We start from the raw sequence: 25998 nt of genomic DNA, 5'->3' as shown, positions 1-25998 counted from the left end.
ACTTTGTTATCATTTAGATACCCATGTACTCAGTGACACCGGATTTTGGGAGTGTATTTTATATCAGTATGTGTGAGATTTTTCTATCAAATTTATATATTATATTTTCAAACTTAAAAGAAATTATGGCTTATTGAGGTTGTCGGCTTGCCTAGTATTGAGATAGGTGCCATCACGACATGCGAATTTTGGGTCGTGACATTTATTTTGAATTTAATGGAAGAAATTGAGGAAAATTTTAAAATCTTCCGAAAATGTAAAATGAAGATTTGGAGGTCGAATTGTTGTTGGAATTTGTTAATTTTTGTATGGTTGAACTCGTATCAGAATGGGTGTTCGGGTTTTGTAAATTTTATCGGATTCCAAGGTGCGAGCCCGGGGTTTGACTTTTGGGTTGACTTTTTAGTTCTTGTTAAAGATTGGAGCTTTATTACCCGAAATTATTTTTTTATGAGTTTTATTTATGAATTGAAGTTATTTTGGATTGATTTGAGCCGTCCTGAGGTTGTTTCACCCGAGAAGATCATTTTAGAGTAACGGTCTAGCTTCTTTGAGGTACGTATCTTGTCTAACCTTGTGGGGGGAACTACCCCTTAGGATTCGAGTCTTTTGTGCTAATTGTGTCATGTGAAGGCCGGGTACACGAGGTGACGAGTACGTGCTTGGACCTATTTGTAGAGATTTGACCGTCTAGTGCTCTTAGGTTTTTATGTCCATTAAATATGAAGTTATTTTGTCATGTTAAATTCCTCGTCTACTATATTCACCCTTACGTATCTTAATTGGAATTAATTGCTTCATGTTCTACCCTTACTACTGATTAAACTCTTATGTGCCTTAACTGAAGTTGTTGCCTCTGTTATCTTCATGCTATCTTTCTGTAATTGCTTAACCTTAATTGAAATCATTGTTATCTTTCTGTAATTGCTTAAAACCTTAATTGAAATTATTATTATCTCTTCCGTAATTGCTTGGCCTTAATGGAAGTTTGTTACCCCTTTCATTGTTAACGTATTCATATTTTGGGTCCTTAGTTCATGCTAACTCCCCTGTTGTAGAATTGCACTTTCGTGAAATCACTGTTACACATTACTTCTTCCTTGTTGAACTATTCTTGTTGAGACTATTATTTTCCTGTTGTGTCTTTCTCTATGAGTTCGTTCTGAAGTTCTTGTGTTGATTTACTTGTCGTATTCTCGTGTTATTGTTGTTGTTGTTGTTGTTGTTGTATTTAGTGTTATTGAGCAGAGGGCTATACGTCATTGTGATATTGAAATTATTTTGAGGAAAGGTTGGGAAAGTCAATTACTTGAGTTGTTATGTTTCTGGGATACGTGTTTTGTTGAGAAAATTTTTATGTGTTTGCACGAGGTTTCTACCGTACGGTTATTATTATGTTGCACGAGGTTTCTGTCGTGCGGTTGTTATTGTGTTGCATGAGGTTTCTTCTGTGTTGTTGTTATTGATATGCATGCAGTGGTATAATATTTGGGTGTTGAAACACATGCAGTGAGATAAGGTGGGCTTGAAACGCGTGGCTAGTAGGGGAACTACTAGAAGCCATGCGGTATGATAAGGTGGGCTAAAACGCGGGATACTATTTCGGGAAAATGAGATTTTCAAAAACTAAATATAAAGGCTCATGCGGTGATATAAGTAAAGTTGTGATTCATTTACGATTTGAGACTACGAGGGGCGGTACCTCGGTAGTGCTCTCGTTGTCATTTTTCCTTTTTCTATGCACTTGTCTTTGATTGTTGTTTTTCTTAGCATATTATTAACTGTTTTCCTCCGTGTTGTACTATTTGCTCAGCTCTGTGTAGCTAGTCTTGTTGTGTTGGTCGCTACTTCAAACTTCATTGTTGTTTCTGTTACACTGTACATTTCGTGGTGATCGTTGCTTATGTGTCATTCATTGACTCTACTCTTATTTGTTGATTGGAATTATGGTAGAACACTTGCACAAGCATTCACATAGTTAAATCACCCATATTGGTTTTAAAAGGTGAATCGTGACGACATTAACCATTATACGTATTCTTGTCTTCTTGCCTTTTGTGTGAGGATTGTTCTATTGGCACGTGAGTCGTCTGTGCGGTTATGAGTTGTAATGTGGGCACAAGATGCCAAGTGATTAGGGTTCATGAATTGGGACTCGTAAGTTGTGATTATGAGGTTCGTTACCTCGTGGAAATACTTGAACATATCTATTGTGAAAGCGGTTGTCCTTATTGAGTTGTTGTTTGTTTTTCATTTATTTGTTTTCCTCGGACTTAGACTATGATTAGTTACTCTGCAGCATTATTACTGACTGCATCCTGTTGAATATTGTTGTTACTATGGTATCATTACAAGTATTGCCATGTATTCCTTATCCTGCTTAGCTTTATAGCAATATTATTTCTATGTTAGTTCATCTACACACTTGTTCAAGTTGTTTAGTCCAGTAGGTGTCTTGACTGTTCCTCATCACTACTCCACCGAGATTAGTCTTGATACTTACTGGGTACTGCTGTGGTATACTCATACTACACTTCTGTATATTTTTGTGCAGATCCAGGTGCCTCGATTGTTGTTGATTATTAGTTGGCTGGTCGAGGTGTGGAGACTCAAGGTAAACCTGTCATCGCGTTTGCAGGCCTGGAGTCACCTTCTGATATTTTTATTGTACTATTTAATTCCACCCGAACAGTTGTATTTAGGGATTTTCTAATAAATTCAGTGGAGCTTATGAATTGTACTACTGGTTTTGGGAATTGTAACTTGCATAAGATTTTTATCTCGTATTTTTCATTTGATGGTTGAATTCTTTTAATTATTTAATAAGTGTTAGGCTTACCTAGTCTTAGGGATTAGGTGTCATCACGACATCCTATGGAGGAAAATTAGGATCGTAATAGTATTGGATTCAGATGAACCCGCGGGACAAACTCTACATCCGCCCTAGTGTGAAATATCTTGAAAATATTAAAATAATAATTTTTAAACTATATTTTCAGTTTTTACAAAAACGTTGTTTTAGAAAATATTTTTCAGTTTTTTCTAAAGCAGTTTTTTTGTAAAAACTGAAAAAAATTAGTAAAAATAATTTCAGTTTTTTTTCAGTTTTTACAAAAAAAATTACTTTTCGAATATGGGTAATGGGTCTTTTTAATTAATTAGGAGATATTTAGAATTGACCAACAGGACGATGACACGTATCCCTCTGTTTAAATGAGGGGTATATTTGAACCCAAAATATGAATGCAGGGGTATAGATAATCCAATAGTATAACGAGAAATTTTCTTAGACCATTTTCAAAATTAAAGAGGTATATTTGGCCCTTTGCAGAAAAGAAAAAGAAATGGCAAAAGGATAGGCACACGTATTCTAGCTGGAATGAGAGTGTGACATGTTTGCCATTATTAAAATACAACTTCTAACATCCATCAGTTAGCATGCAACTGTGATCAGTGAACTATCTCTTAGAAATTAAAAGCAGTAAAGGGAATTAATGAAAGGTGACCCAATGTCCTTTTAATTTAATCTATTGGCCAAAACAATTCATCTATAATTGATGAACATTAATTAGATAGTTTACTGGTACACTTAAGTGAAATGGACCAATCTTATATTAGGCCAGTAACTGACCTTATAAAGTGTTGTCAATTGCCACGTCTAGTATTCTAGCTTGCCTAACAGAGGAAAAAAGTTAGGTTCGTTTTCAGACTAATAGCCGTTAAAATTAGCTTATTTTGTTAAGTATTTTTTTTAAAAAAATATTTTTGGTGAGAAGCAGTTTGTATTTATTTAATTAATTTAAAAAGCACTGCTGAGCAGCAATTAGTACTTGATCAAGCTTTAAAAAATTGTTTCTAAGTATATTTTTTTCATAAGTGCTTTTCAAAAAAGTGATTTTTATTTGGAGAGAAACTACTTTTTTCTGCTTCTCCAAAACTGATTCTGCTTCTCCTCAAAAGTACTTTTTTCCTTTCAAAAGCTTGACAAATACCTTAATTTAAAATTAAAAAAACATTTTTGACCAAAAAAAATATATATTTTTGCCTCAAAAAAAACTTGGCCAGACTATAATTAGTGAGATAAGGTTGTTATTCATTTCACCTATACTAAAAACAGTACTGAGATGCCAAGTGCCATGTTGTAGAATTTTCTACACATTGTCAGCATGTTCGACACATTGCATGCAGAGGATTTTGAGTCATGATATGTTTATTACTGTAATTTGTAATTTTTAGTGTTAAATTGTTTAATTTAGTGTAACCAAACCATGGTCGTTGAGGTATGTTATTTTCTTCTACGTACCAACATGTAAATATGATTATTTATTTTTATTACTTACAAATATTACCAAAATATTACCACTCTCTCAATCGTATATTATTAGTTCGACTTACCTATCTTAAAAATTTCATGGGATGTCCTTTTGTCTCACACCCATTTAACTTTTGACGTCGAAAGTTTAAAATTTTTGTAAATATAGATACACAGTGAGAACTTCTCTGGCTTCTTCCTTTAGGGGTTTAGGGGTGTACATAGATCGGATTGGTTCAAATTTTTTAATTACCAAATCAAACCAATAGTGTTGGATTATTACATCTAATGACCAAATCAAACCAATAAAAATCGGATTTTTTGGTTTTTCTCTAGTTTTTGAGTTTTTTCGGGATTTTTCATAAAGTTTTCATAACACAAAATATAGAATTTGTGCTCCAAATATTTCTTTAATCCAAGTAAGACAAAATTATATAAGGTATTTTTCAAAAAAATAACATAAAATATAATATGAGTCAGGATATTGTATTAAAATATTTAATAATAAAGATAATTAAATCACATAAAAATATTATTAATAAGCCATAATAAAAATGACTATAATCTAAAATTACTAAGTTGCTAAAATAAATACGACTAATAAGTACTACTACATTATTTACATAACTTAACATTAAAAAAATATTATTTATTTTATCTAAACCAGGGAAACACTAAAATTAGATATTAACACTATTGTCATTTCTAGTACAATTGAATTGAATTTCTTTTGTTAGCATTGATTTTATCTTGGTTTGGATTTTATTTGAGTTACTAACACTTATGAAGTATAAAACTTATTGGAGCATTCAAAAATTATAAGTCCAAACTTGAAATAATACGTTATAAGATAAACTATGAAAAAGTTTAAGAAATATTTATGAGTTATACTACAAGAAATACTTTTATGTATTAAATGCATTTAAAACTTCTATACATTTGATGTCAGGTTGGTTTGGTTTCGGTTTGACTTTTTATTGGTTCAAACCAAACCAAACCAATTATGGTCGGATTTTTTCTCTCTATACCAAACCAAGTCAAACCGAACCATAGTCGGATTATTTTTCTTGATGTGACTCGAATTATCGGCTTGATGCGATTTGTCGATTTCCTTTATACACCCCTATTTCCCTCCTTCTTCCCCATCTTTTAATATGTGTTAGGACCCATTACACATTTTGTGGTTGGTTTAAATTGGTTTAGTTGAAAAAACTTGAAAACACCGTTATTTGTTTTATTGAAAAAGACTAAGTGAGCCTAATAATTTCTTAATATTGAATCTAATAATTGAGAATTAGAGGACTAGTATTAAAAGATTAAATATTTATCTCTTTTTAGTCGAGGGTCAATCGGAAACAGCCTCTCTATCCTCCTAGGATAAGGGTAATATATGTGTACACATTACAATCCCCAAACTCGAGTTGTGAGAATTCACTAAATTTGTTATTGTTGTATTAAAAGATTAAATATCAAATTTGAAGTTATTTGGAGTTGAATTGGACCAATTTGAATTGATTTAGAAGCAAAATATGTTGCTAAAATTTCTACACAGATACAAGTTCTAAAGATCCATCAAGATTAGTAACAATATTGTCCAAAGTTATGAAATAAAAAGTCTTGGTGATCTATCCAGACTTGTGGTAAGGCAAGTCTTGCCCATCCATGAGAACTTGTGACAATCAGTCAAGACTTGTTAAAAAAAAAATCCCATACCTTGCAGCCAAGTTTTGATATGCAAATTGTATTTGCAAAACTTATTTAAATGAGGCTAAAACTTACGGAGGATTATATCTTGTTTGGCCAAGCTTCTCCCTACCCCAAAAGTGTTTTTTTTTTCTCAAAAAGTACTTTCTTTTTTTTCAACTTCAGGTGTTTGGCCAGACTTTTTTGGGGAAAAAAAAGTGCTTTTGGGAAGAAGCAGAAGCAGATTTGGAAAAGCAGAAAAAAGTAGTTTCTCCCCAGAAGCAGAAGCAGAAGCAGGTTTGATTTTTCTTCTTATCAAAAATACTCTTAGCAAAATATGGTATATATCAAAATAACCTTACTTATTTTAAACCTAATACTTAGAATTAGAGATTATATTATTGAACTCTCCTAATGTATAAATATTTTTTTTAATTTTTAGGATAGCTTTCTAATATGGTAACTTTTGAAATGAATGCTTTTATTTGTTAAATAATTTTTTGATATATTTAAATCATCTTGAAAGAATTAAAGTACTTTTGAATTTTATTTTCATGTTTTATTTAAATAAAATAAAAAAACTTAATTATTATCTTTAATAATAAATATTTGAGATTATTTATTTATTCATATAATATTAACTATTAAGTAAATTTCTTCATGTCCTTATTCGTAATTTGATACTTAAAAGCACTTTTTGAAAAGTTTGGCCAAACACAAATTATTGCTCAAAAGTGTTTTTCAGATTGATTAGCCAAACACAAATTGTTTCTCTCCAAAAGTACTTTTTTGAAAAGCACTTCTAGAAAGAGCACTTCTCAAAATAAGCAGATTTTTTCAGCATAGCCTGTTTGGCCAAGCTTCTCCAAAGGCCAAAAGTGTTTTTTTCTCAAAAGCACTTTTTTCTTAACTTAAGGTGTTTGGCCAAGCTTTTTTGGGAGAAAAAAGTGCTTTTGGGAAGAAGCAGAAGCAGAAAAAAGTAGCTTCTTCCCAAAAGCAGAAGCAGAAGTAGTTTTGACTTTTCTTCTTACCAAAAATATCCTTAACAAAATATAGTATATACCAAAATAACTGTTAAATCTAATACTTAGGATATTAATGTATAAATATTTCTTCTTATTTTTAGCATAGTTTTCTAATATATAGTGACTTTAGGGGTGAATATTTTTATATTTGTTGAATGATTTTTAATATATTTGAATAATATTAAAAGAATTAAAGTACTTTTTATTTTTATTTTCATATTTTACTTAAATAAAATGAAAAGATTTAATTATTGAATGTAATAACAAATTTTTGAGATTATTTATTTACTTATAATATTAACTATTAAATAAATCTATCCACGTCCTTATTCGTAATTTGATACTTAAAAGCAATTTCTGAAAAGATTGGCCAAACACAAATTATTATTCAAAAGTGTTTTTCAGAGTGATTAGCCAAACATAAAATGTTTCTTTCTAAAAGTACTTTTGAAAAAAATACTTCTCAAAATAAGTTGATTTTTCCAGCTTGGCCAAACAAGCTATAAGCTGTCCAGCGAAATTTTTACATATGTGTGAATTAACTTAAGAAGAATTAACCCAAATAGTCGTTCATCCAATTGCTTAAACTAAAAATAGCGATGGATGTATAATATATGCATAATTTATGTGTTATATGTGTATAATTATGTATATTCAATATATAATTGATGTATATCGCTGGAAAAAGGAAACAATAAATATGAACGGCTATTCGTGTAAAGATAGCTTAACTTAAATAGCCGCCTATCCAAGTGGGTAAACTTAAAGTTGTCCACTAGCTTCATTTATGGATTCTAATGCTATACGTGGCCATCAATCGATCTGGAAAAGTAATCGGGCCCATTTCTATACCAAAAACTTTACATTGGTTCTTGCCCAGAAAATTTTGGTCCACACATCTAATTAGTCCATTATATTTCTACTATTCGAGACTTGGTCACAAAAAACCGTGACCAGAAAATAATGTGGGCCGCTCCTCCGCTCGGACCATGGACTCCATGTTTGTGTCGTCCGATCAGTGTTCCGATATCATTCACCGCCACGAACCCGGCGGCGGCGAGGTGCGTTCCGAATAAGCTTCGAGTCAATTCGCAGCTCAGAAACCTCAATTTTGATTACAATTCAACGACAGATATCGGCAATTTAGGTAAGACAGTAGCTGTCGCTGCAGTCAAATCAGGTTCGGAGGCGGAGCAAAAGCAGCAAAATAGGAAATTATCACGAGCAAAGTATAATAGAGATGAAGAAGAAAATGAAGGAAGTTCAAAAGAGCGAGAGAAGAAACTGAGTGGTTTTGATGTATTGCGGGCGTTGGAAAAAGCGACGGCACAGAAAATGAAGAAAAGGAGAAAGGAAAGAGACGGTAGAAAAGGAATTGGACGAGAGGATAATGAAGAATTAGCGGATTATGGTAAGGAAAGTGTTCGACCATTTAGTATAAAGGTGGATTGGGGGACTCGTTTGGATGAATTAGAAAAAAGACTTCAACAGCTTCTGGATACAACTGCTGCTTGAATATGCAGAAGAACAAGTGTTAATACTAACATTTTATCTGATGATAAACACTACCAACGGAAATTGTTATCTAAAGCATTTTGTTTTATACAAAATAATGTAGTACATAGATTGCGACATGAATGTATAGTAGATTGTATTACACTATTACTTAAGACAAATTTTTTATTTGGGATTGTTTTTGTCTATGCAGTAGACCAAACAACACATTAAATAGCGGAACAATGTTTTTGAAACAGACCAAATCAAATTTGAATATCCTTTGCCCCATATCTTCTCTTCTATCTTCTGTAATCATGGATACGAAAGAATCTATATTCCATGTCCAATATTCTTTGTTCCCTATATTAGCCTAACTAGGTTCAATTTTCTTTTCTATGGATTTCTTGACTTTTTGCCAAGAGAGGGTTCTTGATACTAATTAATTTCACTAAAGTCTTAATTAATTAATAATTAATGAGTTAGGCTAACATATTAAAAAGAGGAGGGATTCTTAATTGGTACCTATAGTACCAATCGGTTATTTGATCAGTTGCAATCTATGCAATAATTTGGTAAACTCTTCTACCACAGTTTAAGTTGAGAAACACCTTTAATTTCTCCAAGCGGAGATGAGAGAATGAAACTAGAGGAAATTCCCTTGTTCAAATATGAGAAGACTAGCATTTTCAAACTACCCCCGGAAAAAGGTGCTGCCCCTTTACAATTTTGAACTTAAAAAAATGACCTTTTTAGATCTCTTACGTGTAAAAGACAAATCTATTTCGTGTAAAAATAAATCCCTCATGTGTTAAAAAAAAAAAATAGGTAGGGTTATAAAACTAAAAACAAATTTGTAAAGAGCCAAAAAAACCAATTGACCCTAGAAAAAGTGTGCTTTTGGTCAAGCCAAAGGCGACCTAATGGGGCTGGATTTATTTCCTAGAGCTAATAAAGTCATATGTTCACTTCTGCACATTTTTGCTACTATTCATTAGCCTTTTCTTTAGTTTATACATAAATAGGCATGGGTGCAGAGCTAGGTTCAAGCGAGAGATTTCAATTGAAATTGAATTTTTTTTATTATATAAATATTTTTGAATCTCCTTAACAGTATGAAAGATTCTACATAGTGGCAAACTTGAGTGCAAATATTGCTTTAGATCACAAGTTCAAATCTTAAGTGCAACATTCTAGTATTATTTTGAATTCCCTTATATGAATTCCTATAAATAGGGCTACCCAGTCAAACATATCAATTCACCAAATATTGCAAATGCTAGTAGACTAATGGTACATAATCATTATGCAGGAGACTCGAAGCATTCATCTCAACAATTCATGAACATTCACCCTCAGATTGGAGAAGAAATTTATGAACTAAAAGTCAAGCAGACAAACGATTATGGAATGCAAAATGCATCTCCAACATCCTTGTTTAGTTACAACGCACATTAAGTCACAGAGTTTGGTCTAATTTTTTTAACTTCGTTTTCTTTTTTCATAAATAAAGAGGAAGTAGGAAATAGATGTCCTGAGCTACTGGTCTGGCGTTCAATGTAAGTAGCAAGTGCTACCAAGTACAACATTTCACCAAAACTAGTATGGTCGGTAACGTCTACCACGGTTGGAATCATCTCCAGTGCCACTGGATCCTCCTCGTCCTTGTGGTCCACCAGCACCATTGCTCCTATCATTCCTCCGAGGTCGAACAGCTGGCGCCTGAACTCCTGGCTGCTGGCTGCACAGGAAACATAGCAAGGTTAAAAGGTTGGTGTTATTTCATGCATAGCAAAACTTCAATATTTCACCATTTATCTGAACATTTAGTTATAATTCAATCATCCAGCCTCCAGTATACGAAGCTGGTAATTACACTAGTGATGAAACTTTATTTCAGAAAAACAGATCTTAATATTTATAGAAACTTACAGAACATAGCCAATCTGACCATCAGGTAGAACCATTGGCACCATCTGCATACCTGCTGGCATCGGTCCTCTACCGTATATCATAGGCTGCTAAAGCATAATAGTCTATCAGATGAATATGATCAACGACAATGTGCGGTATCAATGAAGACGACACGATGTACATAGAAAATACCTGTTGGAACCCAGCAGCAGCACCATAACCAGCACTTAGATGTCCATATGGATTCACTGGAAATGCACCATATCCTGGATGTGGAATATAATTAGGATGGGGCACAGCATTGTGAGGACCGGCTGCTGCATCGAACTTCTTTTCAGTCTGAGGCTTTGCAAGAACTACTTCTAACATCTGACCTGCAATCCACATCCACTTTGACATTACTTTCCTATTGAAAATATAAATCGTCAAACTAGAGGATTCATATAGCTGACGCAACTAGTTTTGAGAATGAGGCATTATTGACCGATTGATTGAAATACAGCAACAAACACAGAACTCATACATATTCAAGGGAAGCATCTAGCTGTTTTTTTAGCTCATATAAAGGAAAAATTAGTGAGGGTAAATCGTGGAGTAATTCTTCCTTTAAAAGAGCCATACAAGTTTATATTGCTATCCTAAACTAACTTGTCTCTGAATAGAGAAGCATCATGCAGTGAATCATGAAAAACAATTGTCAACTTCAGCATTATGCCAGAACCAGACTAAACAAACATGCACAGCATTCTACTTTATTCTAGTCATAACAAAATCCTAGTGTTAAGTGTACACAAATTACCATCTCTCATATTGCAAAATAGGAGGAACCTTGCGGTATTTCCATTCTTTAAAAGTTAAGTAGCCCACCATGCTATGTAGAAATACAAAAGCATCAAGGTATGCTCTGGACATGCATTTCCACAATTTCACAGCAACATTTCAGACCAATCAAATGAGATCACACTACTAACTGGGCAGGGAAAACTAGAATATGATTCACATAGAGAAACTAAAAGTATTTACTCAAGCACATATCAATACAGTGACACTCTTCAAAGCCAGCAACTTATCAGCAGATAATATACCAGCACCCGACAACCAAACTTATCAACCCATAGAAAACTCGACCCTTTTACTAGGCATGTGAACAATATTTGAGTTGAAGTTGATTAAAAAAAGAGTAAACGATGTTGGAGTTGAGAAAAGTTCGTGGAAGTTGAAACATGTTGCCAATAAACTTCCATTTGGTTAAAAAAAAGTTTCTAAAAGTTAAAAATGTGTGAATTGAAAACAGCATTTCACTTGAAATACACCTTTAAATCAGTATTTCAATATTTCACAAAAAAAGTATTTGCAAATACTCATACTCAAATTAGTGTTTGCAAATATTGAAGTCTAGAATTTGCAATATTGAAATATTGATACATGCCTAAACAGGCCTGAAGTAATTTGAAATACTAAAACAGTGTCTTTTACTATATAACATGTCTTCAGAATAAACTAACTGGTAGATCAATGAAATTAAACTCAATTGTGGAATGACACTATTGCTATAGTATTTCAATGATGTTGGAATGTTCTTGCTTCAGCCAATCAAACTAAGGGAAGAATAAGTTGAGATAAAAGCGATAGGATGCCATATTTCTTACAATTTTAGTTTTTTCTCCCATTCGCCTAATAGTATACAACGATGCGGTGCTAACACGAACTCAGAACAAACTTGACATATTGCAAAGCAGAAATGATTTTAGCAGTTATATCCTTTAGCCTGTCTTTAGTGGTTTTCAATAAAAATGCAGCAAAGCATCAATATCGTGGTAATTGGATTTTTCATTTAAGACTACAGCAAATATTGAAGGCAACGAGTTGACGGTAAATGGAGGGTGCTCAATAGGCCAATACTAATGATTGGTCTCACTGTCTCTGATTCCTTGTATTAAATAAAAGCATTTGTACTCAAAAATATAAAAATGAGTTTTGCATGAAAATTAAAGATAACAACCTAGGACATCTAGTAAAACACAAATGTACTAAGAGGATCAATCATTTTTCACAAGGTTAAAACTGATCTTTGTAAATAAATTTATGTAGGTTGAATCATCTTTCATTGAGGATAGCCGCCCTTTTCTCAAGTTGGATGAAATTAATCAGGATAACCTAATTGGTGCCGCGAAAGCTACTTATGTGTAAGGAGAGAAGTAGAAATTGATTAAGAAAAGGCCACTAGAACGGAATTCAAATCCAGGTCTAGCTCGGCAAAGCAATGGAGGAACTTCTTAAAAGTTTCAAACTCAAAAAAGGCAAAAACAATTAAAAAAGAGATTATTTTGTTACTATAGCACCATTCTCTATTTACAGGTTATCATCAATAAAAAAAATCCTTGTTACTTATCCACAAAAAGAGAAGATTCTTTTGTTGGAAGATTGTCTTGTAGTATGACTTTTTTGTCCAAAAGAGGATATATCACAGGAAACTATCACTTAATCATGACAACCATATTTATCCTATGTATCCGTTCCAACAATTCAGATCCTTTTCACTATATGCCACATATTACCTTAATCTAATTAGGGGTCCTACTTGTCTGCAGTTGAACTAAAACTGATCTTTGACAAAAGTTTATATTTGTATGATAGATTAAATCAGTTTTAGGCTTAACTATAAATTAAATTGATCTTGCAAGTTCCAAAAACTTTAAGTAGCGTAAGGAAATTTCTTAATCCAGATTTAGTTGGAACTAAGTTCATCTTATAGCTTGGCACAGTCCCGACTTTGAAACTTAGTTGTTTTCATAGCCTGGAAAACAGATTTAAACAGGATAACTTGATCCAGGAAAAGGCTACAATGGTCAGTGGATTCAGAAGCACACATCACACTTCTGACAACTGAACTAAGTTGATCTTTAGTTTCAATACAGCCCAAGCTATGGAACATGTTTCAAAATCTTGAAAGGGAAAAAGGGAGGGCATACACAGAAGAGAGTTGATTCAAAACTGGAATATATCTAGAGCTTTCACCCCAAGATCAGTTAGCTTTGAGCACCATCACCTACAATGGAATTGGGTCGATCATAGTTTGAGACAGTCCCAAATTTGAAACTTATTGTTTGAAAATCAAGAAAGAAAACTTTTACAGGGGTGAGAGTTGATTAAAAAAGGGGGCTGAATCTAGATTGCTTTCACCCCAGGGTCATGGAAAAATAAGGCATCTCAATCATAATGGGACTAAGCTGATCTTACTTTTGGTTCAGTCCAAACCGTGATACTTATTTCAAATCTTGAATAAAGAAATTACAGAGGATGAGCACTGATACGAAAATGGGCCATATCCAGATGGTCAGCTTGCTTTGATTCAAAACCAAAGGCATCAGATTCCTGACAGCGGCAGTTCTTAGTATAGTACGGAGCAAACTATAAAATAATTGTTTCAAACTCATAAAAATAATTACACAGGATGAGAGTTAATCCAAATATGGGCGATATCTGGATTGGTTTCACCCGAAGGTCAGCTCTTTGATTCAGAAAGAAAATAGGCAATCTTTATGGCATTTCTTCTTTGTAATCTTTTTATGATATCCTCCTAACTTCAACAGAACATGTCATCAGCGTGTTTCATGTAGATAAGAGTTTCATTACCAAATTTTCCAACTATTATTGAGTAAATCCTATGTAAATATTAATTATAGCCAAACTAGGAATTGTTCAACACAAGGTCTAAGCTGGTACTACAAGTTCCTAAACAGATCCTTGAAGTCTCACATACAAATAAAAATTCTCAGATCAATAAAGGATTTTTGAAAGAAAAAAAACCATATCTCAAGCACATTCATCTCTTTATTTATCACTTTAGGTATGCCCTGAGAATGTACGAACTACAATTTTTCCCATTTTGTGTACTTTTTCCTTTTCTTTTGGGGGTCAAAGGTGGGGATGAGGGTTTCTCTATGAGGTCCAGATAACCCCTTCAAAGGCGTTACAGTGATTTTTTTACCCTATCTGGAAGAATCAAAATAATCAGATATGGACCACTGACGTTCTAGGGATTCTTAAAACCAAAATTTAAGGATCTCTCTTTCTCTCTCTCCTCCTCCCAAAGCCCACCCCCTCTCACTTCCTCTCTCTATTCTCCTGATCTATTTTTCTTTTCATTTCTTTCTTTTTCTAGTCGGGAAGAGGGGGGGGGGGGGGGAGTGATTTGCAGGAGGGGCCTATGGAACACTCAGATGTAGATCCTGAAAGTTTCCTTTAAAAATCAGATGTAGATCCACTAGTTCCACTTCCATTCAAAAGTCTAGAAGCATTACCATTAATTTCATATGTTTCACCGTCTTTAACAGCCTTCAATGCGCTTGACCTTTCTGCATAATGGACAAATCCAAAGTCTCGTTTGCCACCGCTTTTAGCTGGTGGCATAACAACTTTGGTAACATCACCATGGCGTTGGAAAAGTTCCTTCAATTGTTCAGTAGATGTATTTTCTGGAATACTTTTCACATAAAGTGCTTTAACCTGGAAAAGACAAAAAAAATACATAATCAATGTGCAAACTAGCAGACGGGTGTTAAGGGAAAAGGTTTCAATGTTTCACACGGGAATCTTCAATCAGTCAATTGATACCATGGATTGGACAATACATCAATTAATCTAAACTCATATTGAAAAGTGATTTAGCTCGCTATCACTAATCCTTTTTTCTTCTTTTTGGGTGATAATAGTAGTGTACATGGCAAGCTTGCACGAACCACCTCGATTATTCCAGAATCATCTCAGAGTGCCTTCAGCAGGGCAACTAGGTTTACAAGCCTTAATTGGTCTCAACAGAATTACGTATAGTATCATTTCGGCAGTGAAACTGCCCACCACAACTCTGCCCACTTTATGGTTACAATACGCCTAGAGAACTAAAAAGTTTAAGGTATCAGCACAGTTTCTAGCTCTTTACTGTACTCAAAAGCAGCCCCATCATACGATCACAATAAGTTGAGAAGTTTTAGAGATACATTATAAAAACTAGCCCAATCCCCCCTTCCCGCACCTAGACACGCCTGCAAGAAGTAACAAAGAAAGAAGAAAACAATTTTAATCCGAAAATACATTTTTTTTTTGGGGGGGGGGTTCGTCAAAACATGTAATGTACTGCATTCAAGCCAACATGATAACAATTAGAGAGAAAAACTAAAAACTATAAACCAACAAAAGAAAAAGGCACAAGGGAGATCATTTGGCTGTTGATAAAGGTGCAAAGTAACAATTAAAGATCAAGCACGTGACATTACAGTCTTAAGGAAACAACCAAAGATCAGAAAACATATCAAGAGAACTCGTTTAAGATCTTTTAGAAGCTCATACTCAATTATCAGTGAGATATGGTTTGATACCTGAGCAGCGGCAGCAGAATGATCAGGTGTAATCTTTGGATCAGCCCAGGTGACGGTTGGCGAATTTCCCTCCAGCTTAAAGTTTGCACTTGCCATTTTTTTCCGTGAGTAATCCGCACAGGCATTATTGTAATATTCAACAAAAGCAAAACCCCTATTACGTGCTGGGTTTTGAGGATCCTTCAGTCAAACATTAGAAGTCCACTAATTATCCATAAGATGCCCATGACACAATCAGAACAATTTATAGAAGTGTTTGGGACGTAAAACACACCTTTATGAGTTCTATTGTTTCTGCACCAGGGCCAGTCCCTTCAATGACTTTTCTGAAGTCATCATCAGACCAGCTCTTTGGTACATTACCAATGAACAATCTGTATTTAGTTTCTGATAGTGAACACCTTATGGTTTTTCCCTGGGTTGATGATAAACACACAACAACAAAAAAACTACCAAATCATGCACTCACACTAAAAGAGACGATACAGTTATTGAAAAATCTAAAATGAATGAAGCCAAGTGCGGAAATGCAGAAATCACCTTGAATTCTTTGCTATGTAATTCTTCAATGGCCTTTTGTGCCTCATCTTTTGTTGTGAAGGCTACAAACGCAAAGCCCTTGCTTTCACCAGTATCTTTATTTCTCATGATTCTAACCTGCAAAGATAGGAGACGATTCCACAATTTAGGGAAAAGCAAACACATTGACGTCTGTCAAAAGCATATGCCTGTTTGGCGTAACTTTCACATTACTTCCAGCTCTATCAATCAGAACTGACCTCATGTATTTCGCCGAATGGTTCGCAGAGATCCCTCAAGTCTTCATCAGAAACATCTCGAGGAATCCCACCAATGAAAACCTCAGACCCATGCGGAGGGAGAGCAAGAAGTTCAGCATGCTCTGTTTGGTCTTCTTCAGTAAGAGAAGCACTAGGCTTTTCTTCATCTGTAGCAGGCTCCGGAACGTCACCCATATCTGCTTCTGGAGACTGCTCTCTCCCACTATCCCCACCTCCAGAATCATATGATTGCTCTTCACCATTTTCATCACCGACTTCTCCAGCTCCTTCATCTTCTATCAGTTCTGGATCTTCATCTTCCTCAGAGTAATTTTCGTCATCAAGATCCACGCGGTCATCAATTTCAGTATTCTCTGTCATGACTTTATCGTGACCTAGATCTTCTCACCAACAATAAACAGAAGGTCGCCAATAATACCTGCAGACCAACATTTATGTTAGCTCTTTTGCTTGTTAACGGATATGACACAAATCATTAACTACATTTCAATTCAAATAACTTGGGTTCAGCTATATGGAAGATATGTCAAAGATCGGGAAAATTATATTTGAAAGAAAAAAGTGCAAGTACACACTAAGACTTTCCAACTGTCCTGCACCAACACGGAAACACATGTAGGGTAGGTAATTTTCATTATATTCAGGAGACAAGAATACAAAATAAACAAATGTGCAACCAAATTTCCAACTTATCGCAATTATAAACTGATATCTTTCTTTCTTTCCATCGTTTGAAGCCCAACACTACTTCGAGCTTTTCATTAGCCCATGGTGGCATAAACATAAGAAACAATAGTACACGATGGAGAAATGAAACTTCTCTGGAGGAAAGAAAATGCACTATTATCAATAGACACAAAGATAAGCACATATATATAAGAGCAAAGACACTTCCTCAATTGGGATTTTTTCACCACATTTGGGACATCGAGGGGAGTAAAATTTAACTTAAATGGGAATTTAATCAATTAAAAAAAGAGAAAAGGTTGGCCTTACTAAGGTGGAGTTTGCTTTGAAATACTTGTTTTAGGGAAAGAAAAAAGCTTTGCAAAGATTGTTTTTCAACCAAACACCAAGAAAGAAAGAAAAAAGAATCAATTTTTGCATAAACCGAAAAACTAACTCTTCTTCCAATTTTTGAAGCAACCGCCACCTAAGACTACCATACAGAACAACGACTGGGTAAACTTTTGGCCATAATCTCAAGAAAATATCTTTGCATTCACAAAAAGATAGGAACTTCCATTTATGGCAGTGGTGTCCAACCCAGCCAGCATACACCTCGGCTATTCCACCAGGTACCAGGTAACTAAAAAATAAATGAACTTAAGACAACATTAATATGCCTAGCAAAAATTCCCTTTTTCATGATGGATATATCCAATGTTTCAGGTAGGAACTTGGTGGTGATGCGCATGTCCCCCCACCCTTCTGTACTTTAAATACTAGACTAGTGCAACAGCCAGTTCCAAACTCGTGAGTGCTACAACACATCAATCCATTGAACCAAAGCAACGGGGCAGGTCACGAGTTCCAAAAAGTTAAATGCTTAATATCATTATGCCTATAGAAAGAAAAACTCTTCACTGAATCAACCAAATAAAAATTTTGATAGATAATTGAACAAAGTAAATGAACTCAACCAATTTTAGTACCAACATATAACTATGAACACACATAATAATTCAGCTACCTGAGGAGCTAAAATCAAAGTATATAAAATATCCCCACACAAAAAACCCCAAAAAATCATCTTCAAAGGACAAACACGAAAACCTAGAGCTGAAAATAACAAAAATCAACAAAACCCTAACAGAAAAATAGGTAAGTCCGTACACATCTAACAAAGTTCCTTATGTAAATTCAAGATTTCTGATGCTTAAAAAATAAAAACAAAATAACACACATGCTAAAAATTGATAAAAAGGGGCAAAAGACGAAACCTTGTTTATGAGAATGGGCGGAAATGAAGATAAAGAGCAGAAGAAATAGAGTAGTAGTATTATGTGAGAAGACATATAGTAGTAGAATATATGAGTATTGGGGTTTTTCATTACCCAAAAATTAAAGAGAGAAATCGGAGGAAATTTTCTGCTTATCTGTTTTCTGCTCTTTAGAGTTTGATTGAAGGCGAAGAAGCTAATCTGGAAGTGAGAAATGGACACAACTTCTCTTTCCAGCTCTTTTATACTGCCTGGGATTTCTGTTCGGAATTTGGCCCTAACCCGGGTAATTGGTACGCTCTGCCCGCTGCCCGTCCTGGAAGGTGGGTTTGGTCAATTCGTAGATGAGCCGTAGGGGTATCATCGTCATTTTAGCTGGCCCAGTTCATTTCTATTCGAACTTTGTTGGCATATCTTTAGTTTTCACTTTTACCTTTTCCTCTTTGGCCAAAATGCATTTTTGAGTGTGTTTGGTACAAAAGAAATCACTTGTTTTTACTTATTTGGTGGGTGGGGTGAGTTGGTTGGGGTCGGTAGGAATAGAGAATAGGGGGAGAAGGTTGAAAAAGAGTTTTGAAAAATATTTTCTCTTCTCTTGATTGAGAAACGCTTTCCTCCAATTGGAGCAAAATGAGTTCATGAGAAAAATATTTTTCAAAATATTAAAACCAACCAAATATGAAAAAATTTAAAAATATTTTTCTTCGTACCAAACACACCCTTTATCTTCCTGGTTTTTCAAAAAATTTAGACATGCATTTTTCTCTTGATTTATGCTAGTGTTTTCTATCTGTTTATTGATAAAACTCCATATTTGTCTCTACATCAATTCATTCTTTTCATATTAATTAGGTATGGGCAAAACAAATTTGATCTATCTTGGGACACCCCCACAAAAAAAAAAACTCAACACTAAAGGACTATGTTACAAAAATTCTATGTTTGTAAACGTATTTGTGTGGAATGGGCATTTTTTTTACCGTGGACCACTGAAGTTTTTTTTGTTATTGTTCAAATTCACCGTTATGGTGTAGGGGCTGAAGCTTACATGACGATATATAATCTTTATCTAAAAGGTAAAGATATGAAGTAGGGAAACATAATGCCTACCTCTCTCATTACAAAAGGTGAGTTAGAACCTTCCAACTTAGAAGTTATATGAAATTTCCGAAAATTAAATTGTATTTAGGATGGACAGTTATAAGGATAAAGGAAAAGTTAACTTTGTGGTTACAATATATGTTAGATACATGACAAAAAAAATAATTGTAGCTCTCTATATTGTGTTCATTAGTAGTCCTTCTGACATGCCTTATATATTTTGAAGTTGGGAACTTGGATTTTTCCATTCTAAAAGCTCATTTAGCTTCTAGAGAGATCCTTAATTTCAACTGGTTCTACCATAGAGGTAAATGATAGACAATAAAATGGAAGCGATTTGGCTCCACATGATATAGAATCAGTCTTATTAAAGAAATTTGGCGAAACCTTAACGAAAGGAGCTTTGACTTGGTACTCACTTTTACCTGAACACTCAATTGATTCTTTTAAAATACTTGCAGATTCTTTCATTAAAGCTCATATTGAAGCGAAGAAAGTCCAAGCTAGGAAAGTAGATATTTTCATAATCGCTCAAGGTGACTCAGAGTTATTACGAGAGTTCGTGATCAGATTTCAAAATAAAAGAATATTATTGCACGCATACCGAATAAATGGACAGCATAAGCATTTACCAAGAGTCTCAATCCTTTAAGCTTTGATGCCTCAGGGAAGCTGAATGAGAGTTTGTTAGAATTTCAAGTAACAGCGTGGGCAGATATTCATAATAGGTACGAGTCAAAGATTCGCGTAGAAGATGATCAGGTAATTATATCGACATCTTCTATAGCTCGGAATCAAGGTTAACTGAACTTTGATGAGAGGCATTCTAGACACCGATTTGAACCATACCCATTAAGATCACGGACTTACAGAAGGAATGAGCGTTCTCATAGAGTCGCCAGAAAATAACTTCGATGAAAGACAATAATGTCTACGGACATTGGGGCCTATTGCATCAAAACAGCAAAAATCGCAACAATAAGTATCGAAAGCATATGAAGATGGCTCCAGGGCAATGACAAAAAAAGGCATTGTGCTCAAAGACATCATGTCCATAAATGGTATAGGAGATAGTCTGAACTAGCTCCAAAATAAAGAAAATGACTGAGGACTACCAGATCAGCTCGGAAAAAATAAAAGAAATCAGAATCAAGAACTGATTATACCCAATAAACATCAGTCCAACCATAATTCGCTTGCAAGGTATTTTTGTTCATTTCTTGTAAAATATTGTGTATGCAAAGTTGTAAACACTTATGTATATTAAAGAAATGGAATGAAGCAAAACTTGCACCTTCTAAAACATTCTTGTATATGTCTGAATGAACAAAATTATTTTTAAAATTTGCTCATACTTAAAAGCAAATAAGGATTACAAATATGAACAATTGTGCCTAGATGAACAAGAGATGTCTTCTTCATAAGCACCATAAACATAAAATTCCTCTCTTATAAAGCCACCCAATCAAATGGCTAGAGGTCGGATGCCTTGTTTTCCAGTCGTAAAATTAACTAGATGCATTAAATTCTCGGACATTATCAAAACCATAAATATAAAATTTTTAGTCATTCCCCAGTCTTTAAGCTGTGAGGTTATAAAAGTTTCGGGTACACTAAAAGTCCAATAGTCAAAAGTCATAGAAACGTTTTTGGTACAACTAAAAATCCAAGAGTCAAAACTCAAAGATTAAAAGTTTCGGGAGAACACGAAAAATCCAATATCATGCTTTCTTTAGTGGTGGTACTTTTTCAGTACCAACTGATTATTCACGAAACAAAAATAAGTGGTAAAGTTGCCATCTAAATCCCTAAGTTCTGCACTCTTTTTTTTCTTCGCCCGATTTTTGTCCCGGTTGGAATCTTCCGACAAGGTTTTTAATGAGGTAGTGGCCAGGGTAGAAATGGTAAAATCTTTCACTTCCCAGTCACATCATAATGAGTAATCAGAAAGTAGGGGGCTATTTGTATACGGTAAAAACGGGTCTCAAGAGTTGGGTGAATTAGGAAGTGACATGTGTTAAGGATAACCAGTCAGTGGTGAATCAATCATGGTGACACCAGATAAAAATATGTGACCGGATAAGAAGTAATTCAAGATATTACCATTATAGAAATGTTGCAGAAGTGTCACGGCACAAAATTTAAATTGTCGTGATGGCACCTAACCCAACCCGCTAGGTAAGCCAATTAATAATAAAATATAATATAATAATACTGATGTGAGTCAAAGATGAGATAACTGGATTTTATACAACTCCCTAAGGACTGGTAGTACAAATCATGAGCGTTTAAGATTTTGATTTCTTTACAAAAACTGAATTGAAATAATTACACATCTGTTTGAAATGTAAATGAATAGAATTCGAATCTAATGCTACCAAGGACTAGTGATAGCCATAACTGGAACACAGGTACATCTTCCGATCCATCTCCCTCCGAACGCAGCAACTTCACCATCCAACATATGCGCGCAAGGTGCAGAAATGTAGTATGAATACAACCGACCCTATGTACTCAATAAGTAACAAACCTAATCTTAGGTTGAAAGTTGTGACGAGTTGGTACAAGGGTCAGAGTCCAACTCCAATAACAAGCAACGGTTCATAACAGTATAGTAAAGATGGTACAAGAAATAACTCAGCTCGTTCACAGTTATGGAAAATAGGCACGTTTTTAAGGATAATAGTAGATCCCAAATCTTTCTCCGCAAACCCCAAAATATATGAGTAAGTTTGACAACTGTGATTTTTCCCGGAAAAAAATCCTTTAACAATAAATAAGATGTTTTATTTCCAGATAGTACGAGAAAAATACATCTCTATGCCTACATGTCAATATACATATGAAATCATGAATGTCACCAAAAACTGGGTAGCATAAGGGAATGCATCTATATGCATGCATCTCAAGTACGCATATCAAATGCAATGCATCTCAGTGATGAACTCATATACTCGCACTCTCAGAGTACTCAATCACTCAATACTGTACGGGGCTGATCTTGCCCAAGGAAGATACATCTCTCAATATAAATATATAGGGCAACTCCATGCCCAGGGAACTCCATCCCAAATGTGAATATATAGGGCAACTCCATGCTCAGGGAACTCCATCCCAAATGTGAATATATATTAGGCAACTCCATGCCCAGGGAACTCCATTCCAAATATAATATCTACTACGCTCATTGTGGATGTGCAGACTCCGGGGGGCTCCTTCAGGCCAAGCGTTATAATAAGCCAATCATGGAATGAATCAATAATAACTTATTGCGGCGTGCAGCCCGATCCCATCAATATCTTCCCAATCAAGCTCTCGGCCTCACTCAGTCATCAATCTCACCAGTCTCTTGGGCTCACAATGTCATGAAAATCAGCCCAAAAATGATGATATGATGTATCAATAAATAGCAACAGAGACTTATATATGATATGCAAATGAATGAGTATATAATTGCAATTTAAGCAAATAACTCCACAACAGATATGACCTCAGTGGGTCCCAACAGAATAAGCATATGGCCTAAACATGATTTCTAACATGGATCACAACTCAATTACTGTAACACGTAGAAATCTCATAGATAAAACAAGATTAGGTAATTATATTACCACATAAACGATCGAGTCATAATTCACACGGTGCACTCCCACACACCTATCACCTAGCATGTGTGTCACCTCAATACCAAACACATATCACGTATATTCAGGGGTTCATACCCTCAGCACCAAGTTTAGAAGTGTTGCTTACCTCAAACAAGCCAAATCCAACGCCGAGCAAGCCAAACGATGCTCCAAAAATGCCATCGCGCGCGTACCGGCCTTTGAATGACTCGAAACTAGCCAAGAGCAATTCAATACAATCAACACGAGCTAAAGGAATTAATTGCACAAGATAATACTAAGTTCTTAATCAAAAGGTCAAAAGTCAACCATACCAAATTCACCCACGAGTCCAACCATACCAAATTCACCAAAATACAAAACCAAATCATCACTAAAATCTCCAAATTAAACTCTCCAAATCCCTAGCCTCAAACTCCCAAAATTACACCTCAAAAACACACAAACTAGTTGGGAAATTTAATGGGGAAAATATAATTAGTGAAAAACATTAACCACAAGTGACTTATCTCAAGAATCCCTTCGAAATCCCTCTCAAAAATTGCCTAAGCCTGAGCTTGAAATGTCCAAAATGAAGAAAATCATGAACCCTAGAACTTAATACTCTGCCCAGCACTTTCGCACCTGCGACTCATTTAGTCGCGCATGCGATCTCGCAGTTGCGAGAAATCCTCCGCTCCTGCGGTTTGCCCAAGGCTCCACTACCTCTACTTCTGTGACCACACACGTGCAGGTGCGAGTTTGCACCTGCAGAAATCCTTCCGCATCCGCGCTCCACAGTAACCAAGTCAATTCCTGCTTCTACGATCGCTGCTTTCGCCCATGCGCACACGCATATGCGCCTCTTCCTCCGCATTTGTGAAGACTCGAAGCCCAATCTTCTTTCGCTTCTACGATGACACTGCCACTTTTGCGGCTCCGCACCTACGCTCATAGCTCCACAGGTGCGGTCACACCAGAACCTCTGCCAAACTAGCCATAGCCAAAATTTCCAAAAATGATCTGAACCTCGTCTGAAACTCACCTGAGCCCCTTGGGACCCCGTCCGAATATACCAACAAGTTCCATTACATAACACGGACCTACTCAAGGCCTCAAATCACACATAACAACATCGAAACGATGAATCGCACCTCAAATCAAATTTAAATAAACTTTCAACTTCCAAAACTCGCACTGAAACATAACAAATCAATCCGTAATGAACTCAAATTTCGTACACAAGTCCCTAATAACATAAAGAAGCTATTCAAATTCCCAGAACCACAATCTCAATCCGATATCATCAAAGTCAACTCCCGGTTAAACTTATGAACTTTCCAAATCTTCACATTTGTAACTTTCGCCAATTAGTGTTGAATCCTTCTAGGAACATCCAAATGCAAATTCGGGCATACGTTCGAGTCCAAAATCACCATCCGGACCTAACGGAACAATCAAAACTCCGTTCCAGGGTCAAATTCACAAAAGTCAAACTTAGTAAACTTTTCCAACTTAAAGCTTCAACGATGAAATTCATTATTCCAAATCAAAGTCCGGATTGCCTGAAAACCAAAACCGATAAAACACACTAGTCATAATACATCATACGGAATTACTCATGCCTCCAAACTACCGAGCAAAGTGCAAATGCTCAAAATGATCGGTCGGGTCGTTAATCCTCCCCCACTTAAACCTATGTTCGTCCTCGAACGTGTCAAGAGTCGTTCCAAAATTATCAAACCGCTGTGAAATCTTACCATGCACATACCCGGGGGTGATCCTATGTCACCCTATTCCATATAGGTCCGACAGCACAACATAATTGAAGATCATTACTTCAACCTTAGCCCGCAAACCACAGAATCCAATTTCCAACATCCGGAATATCCTATAAGACCTGAATTTCGCATCTACACACTTTATAAGTCTGAACAACTTGTATCAAGCCATGACCATAACTCAAGATGTAATCACATGACATACCGTATAACTTGCGTACTTGTAGCAATAACTCTGACCACAATAACTGCTCAAAACAAACCTGGTACCGGTAATAAAACTTATATCAAATAAAACCTCATTCAAAACCTTAGTACACTGCCGATGATGACGAAATATGCAGAAACTCATAACCACTCATCAGATCAACAAGTCATGGAGCTCTCTCTGGTCCGACAGGAACTGTAGTCTAAATTCTAAGCTGACCTCCAATATTATTCCTGCATACATTCTGCAATCAAATCTAATAGTATGCATTCTAGGTAAAATGACCTCATCTCGTCAAACATAACCATTCTATTGACATACAACACCAATACAACCTAGAGCCATAAACCGTGCAATTAGTGCACCAATATACAATAACTCAATGCACCCAAAAATGAAAAATGACTCAAATGAGAAAACTGTCCCGCAAGCTCAACAAGTACCACAACAACCACAATGCTATGAGCCCATCATGCATAGTAGAACCAATACACACGAATCAATCACCAAGGATCACATCTCAACATAACTCCGTTGTAATGAGTGACCGCATCCTAACACTGGTCCATATGAAATACCTCAATCCACAATGCTCAAAATCAACAACCACACGCAATTTGACATCAAGTACACAAGGTGCATGGTCGTAACCATGAATAAGCAAATAACACAATATACCACAACTTAGAAAGACCATAACCAAGGAACAATCAACCATTTCACATCCCAATAACCATCTCGCTCAAATCCTGCT

At 35.3% G+C, this 25998-nt stretch overlaps 1 protein-coding gene across 3 annotated transcripts; it reads right to left on the bottom strand.

The window, feature by feature from the left end:
• Nucleotides 1–9874: 9874 nt before the first annotated feature.
• LOC104100735 (heterogeneous nuclear ribonucleoprotein Q) lies at nt 9875–18801 on the bottom strand. Of its 3 annotated transcripts, none has more exons than XM_018772284.3 (9): nt 18664–18801; nt 16586–17024; nt 16347–16463; nt 16081–16221; nt 15807–15986; nt 14733–14937; nt 10621–10802; nt 10447–10535; nt 9875–10255 (listed from the first exon to the last, which is right to left on the bottom strand). In XM_018772284.3, the coding sequence occupies exons 2-9, from the start codon at nt 16964–16966 to the stop codon at nt 10114–10116; spliced, it is 1437 nt and encodes a 478-aa protein (XP_018627800.1). In that variant the 5' UTR covers nt 16967–17024; nt 18664–18801; the 3' UTR covers nt 9875–10113. The 3 variants fall into 3 exon arrangements, with proteins under 3 accessions (XP_018627800.1, XP_009606337.1, XP_009606336.1); XM_009608042.4 differs by having other exon boundaries at nt 10447–10532; XM_009608041.3 differs by having other exon boundaries at nt 18550–18758.
• Between the last annotated feature and the right edge of the window lie 7197 nt (nt 18802–25998).

The sequence above is a fragment of the Nicotiana tomentosiformis genome, chromosome 8 (assembly GCF_000390325.3).
Source record: "Nicotiana tomentosiformis chromosome 8, ASM39032v3, whole genome shotgun sequence".
Classification (NCBI taxonomy): Eukaryota; Viridiplantae; Streptophyta; class Magnoliopsida; order Solanales; family Solanaceae; genus Nicotiana; species Nicotiana tomentosiformis.
Note: the sequence above shows the minus strand (reverse complement) of the source record. Positions and strands in the feature narration are given on the sequence as shown.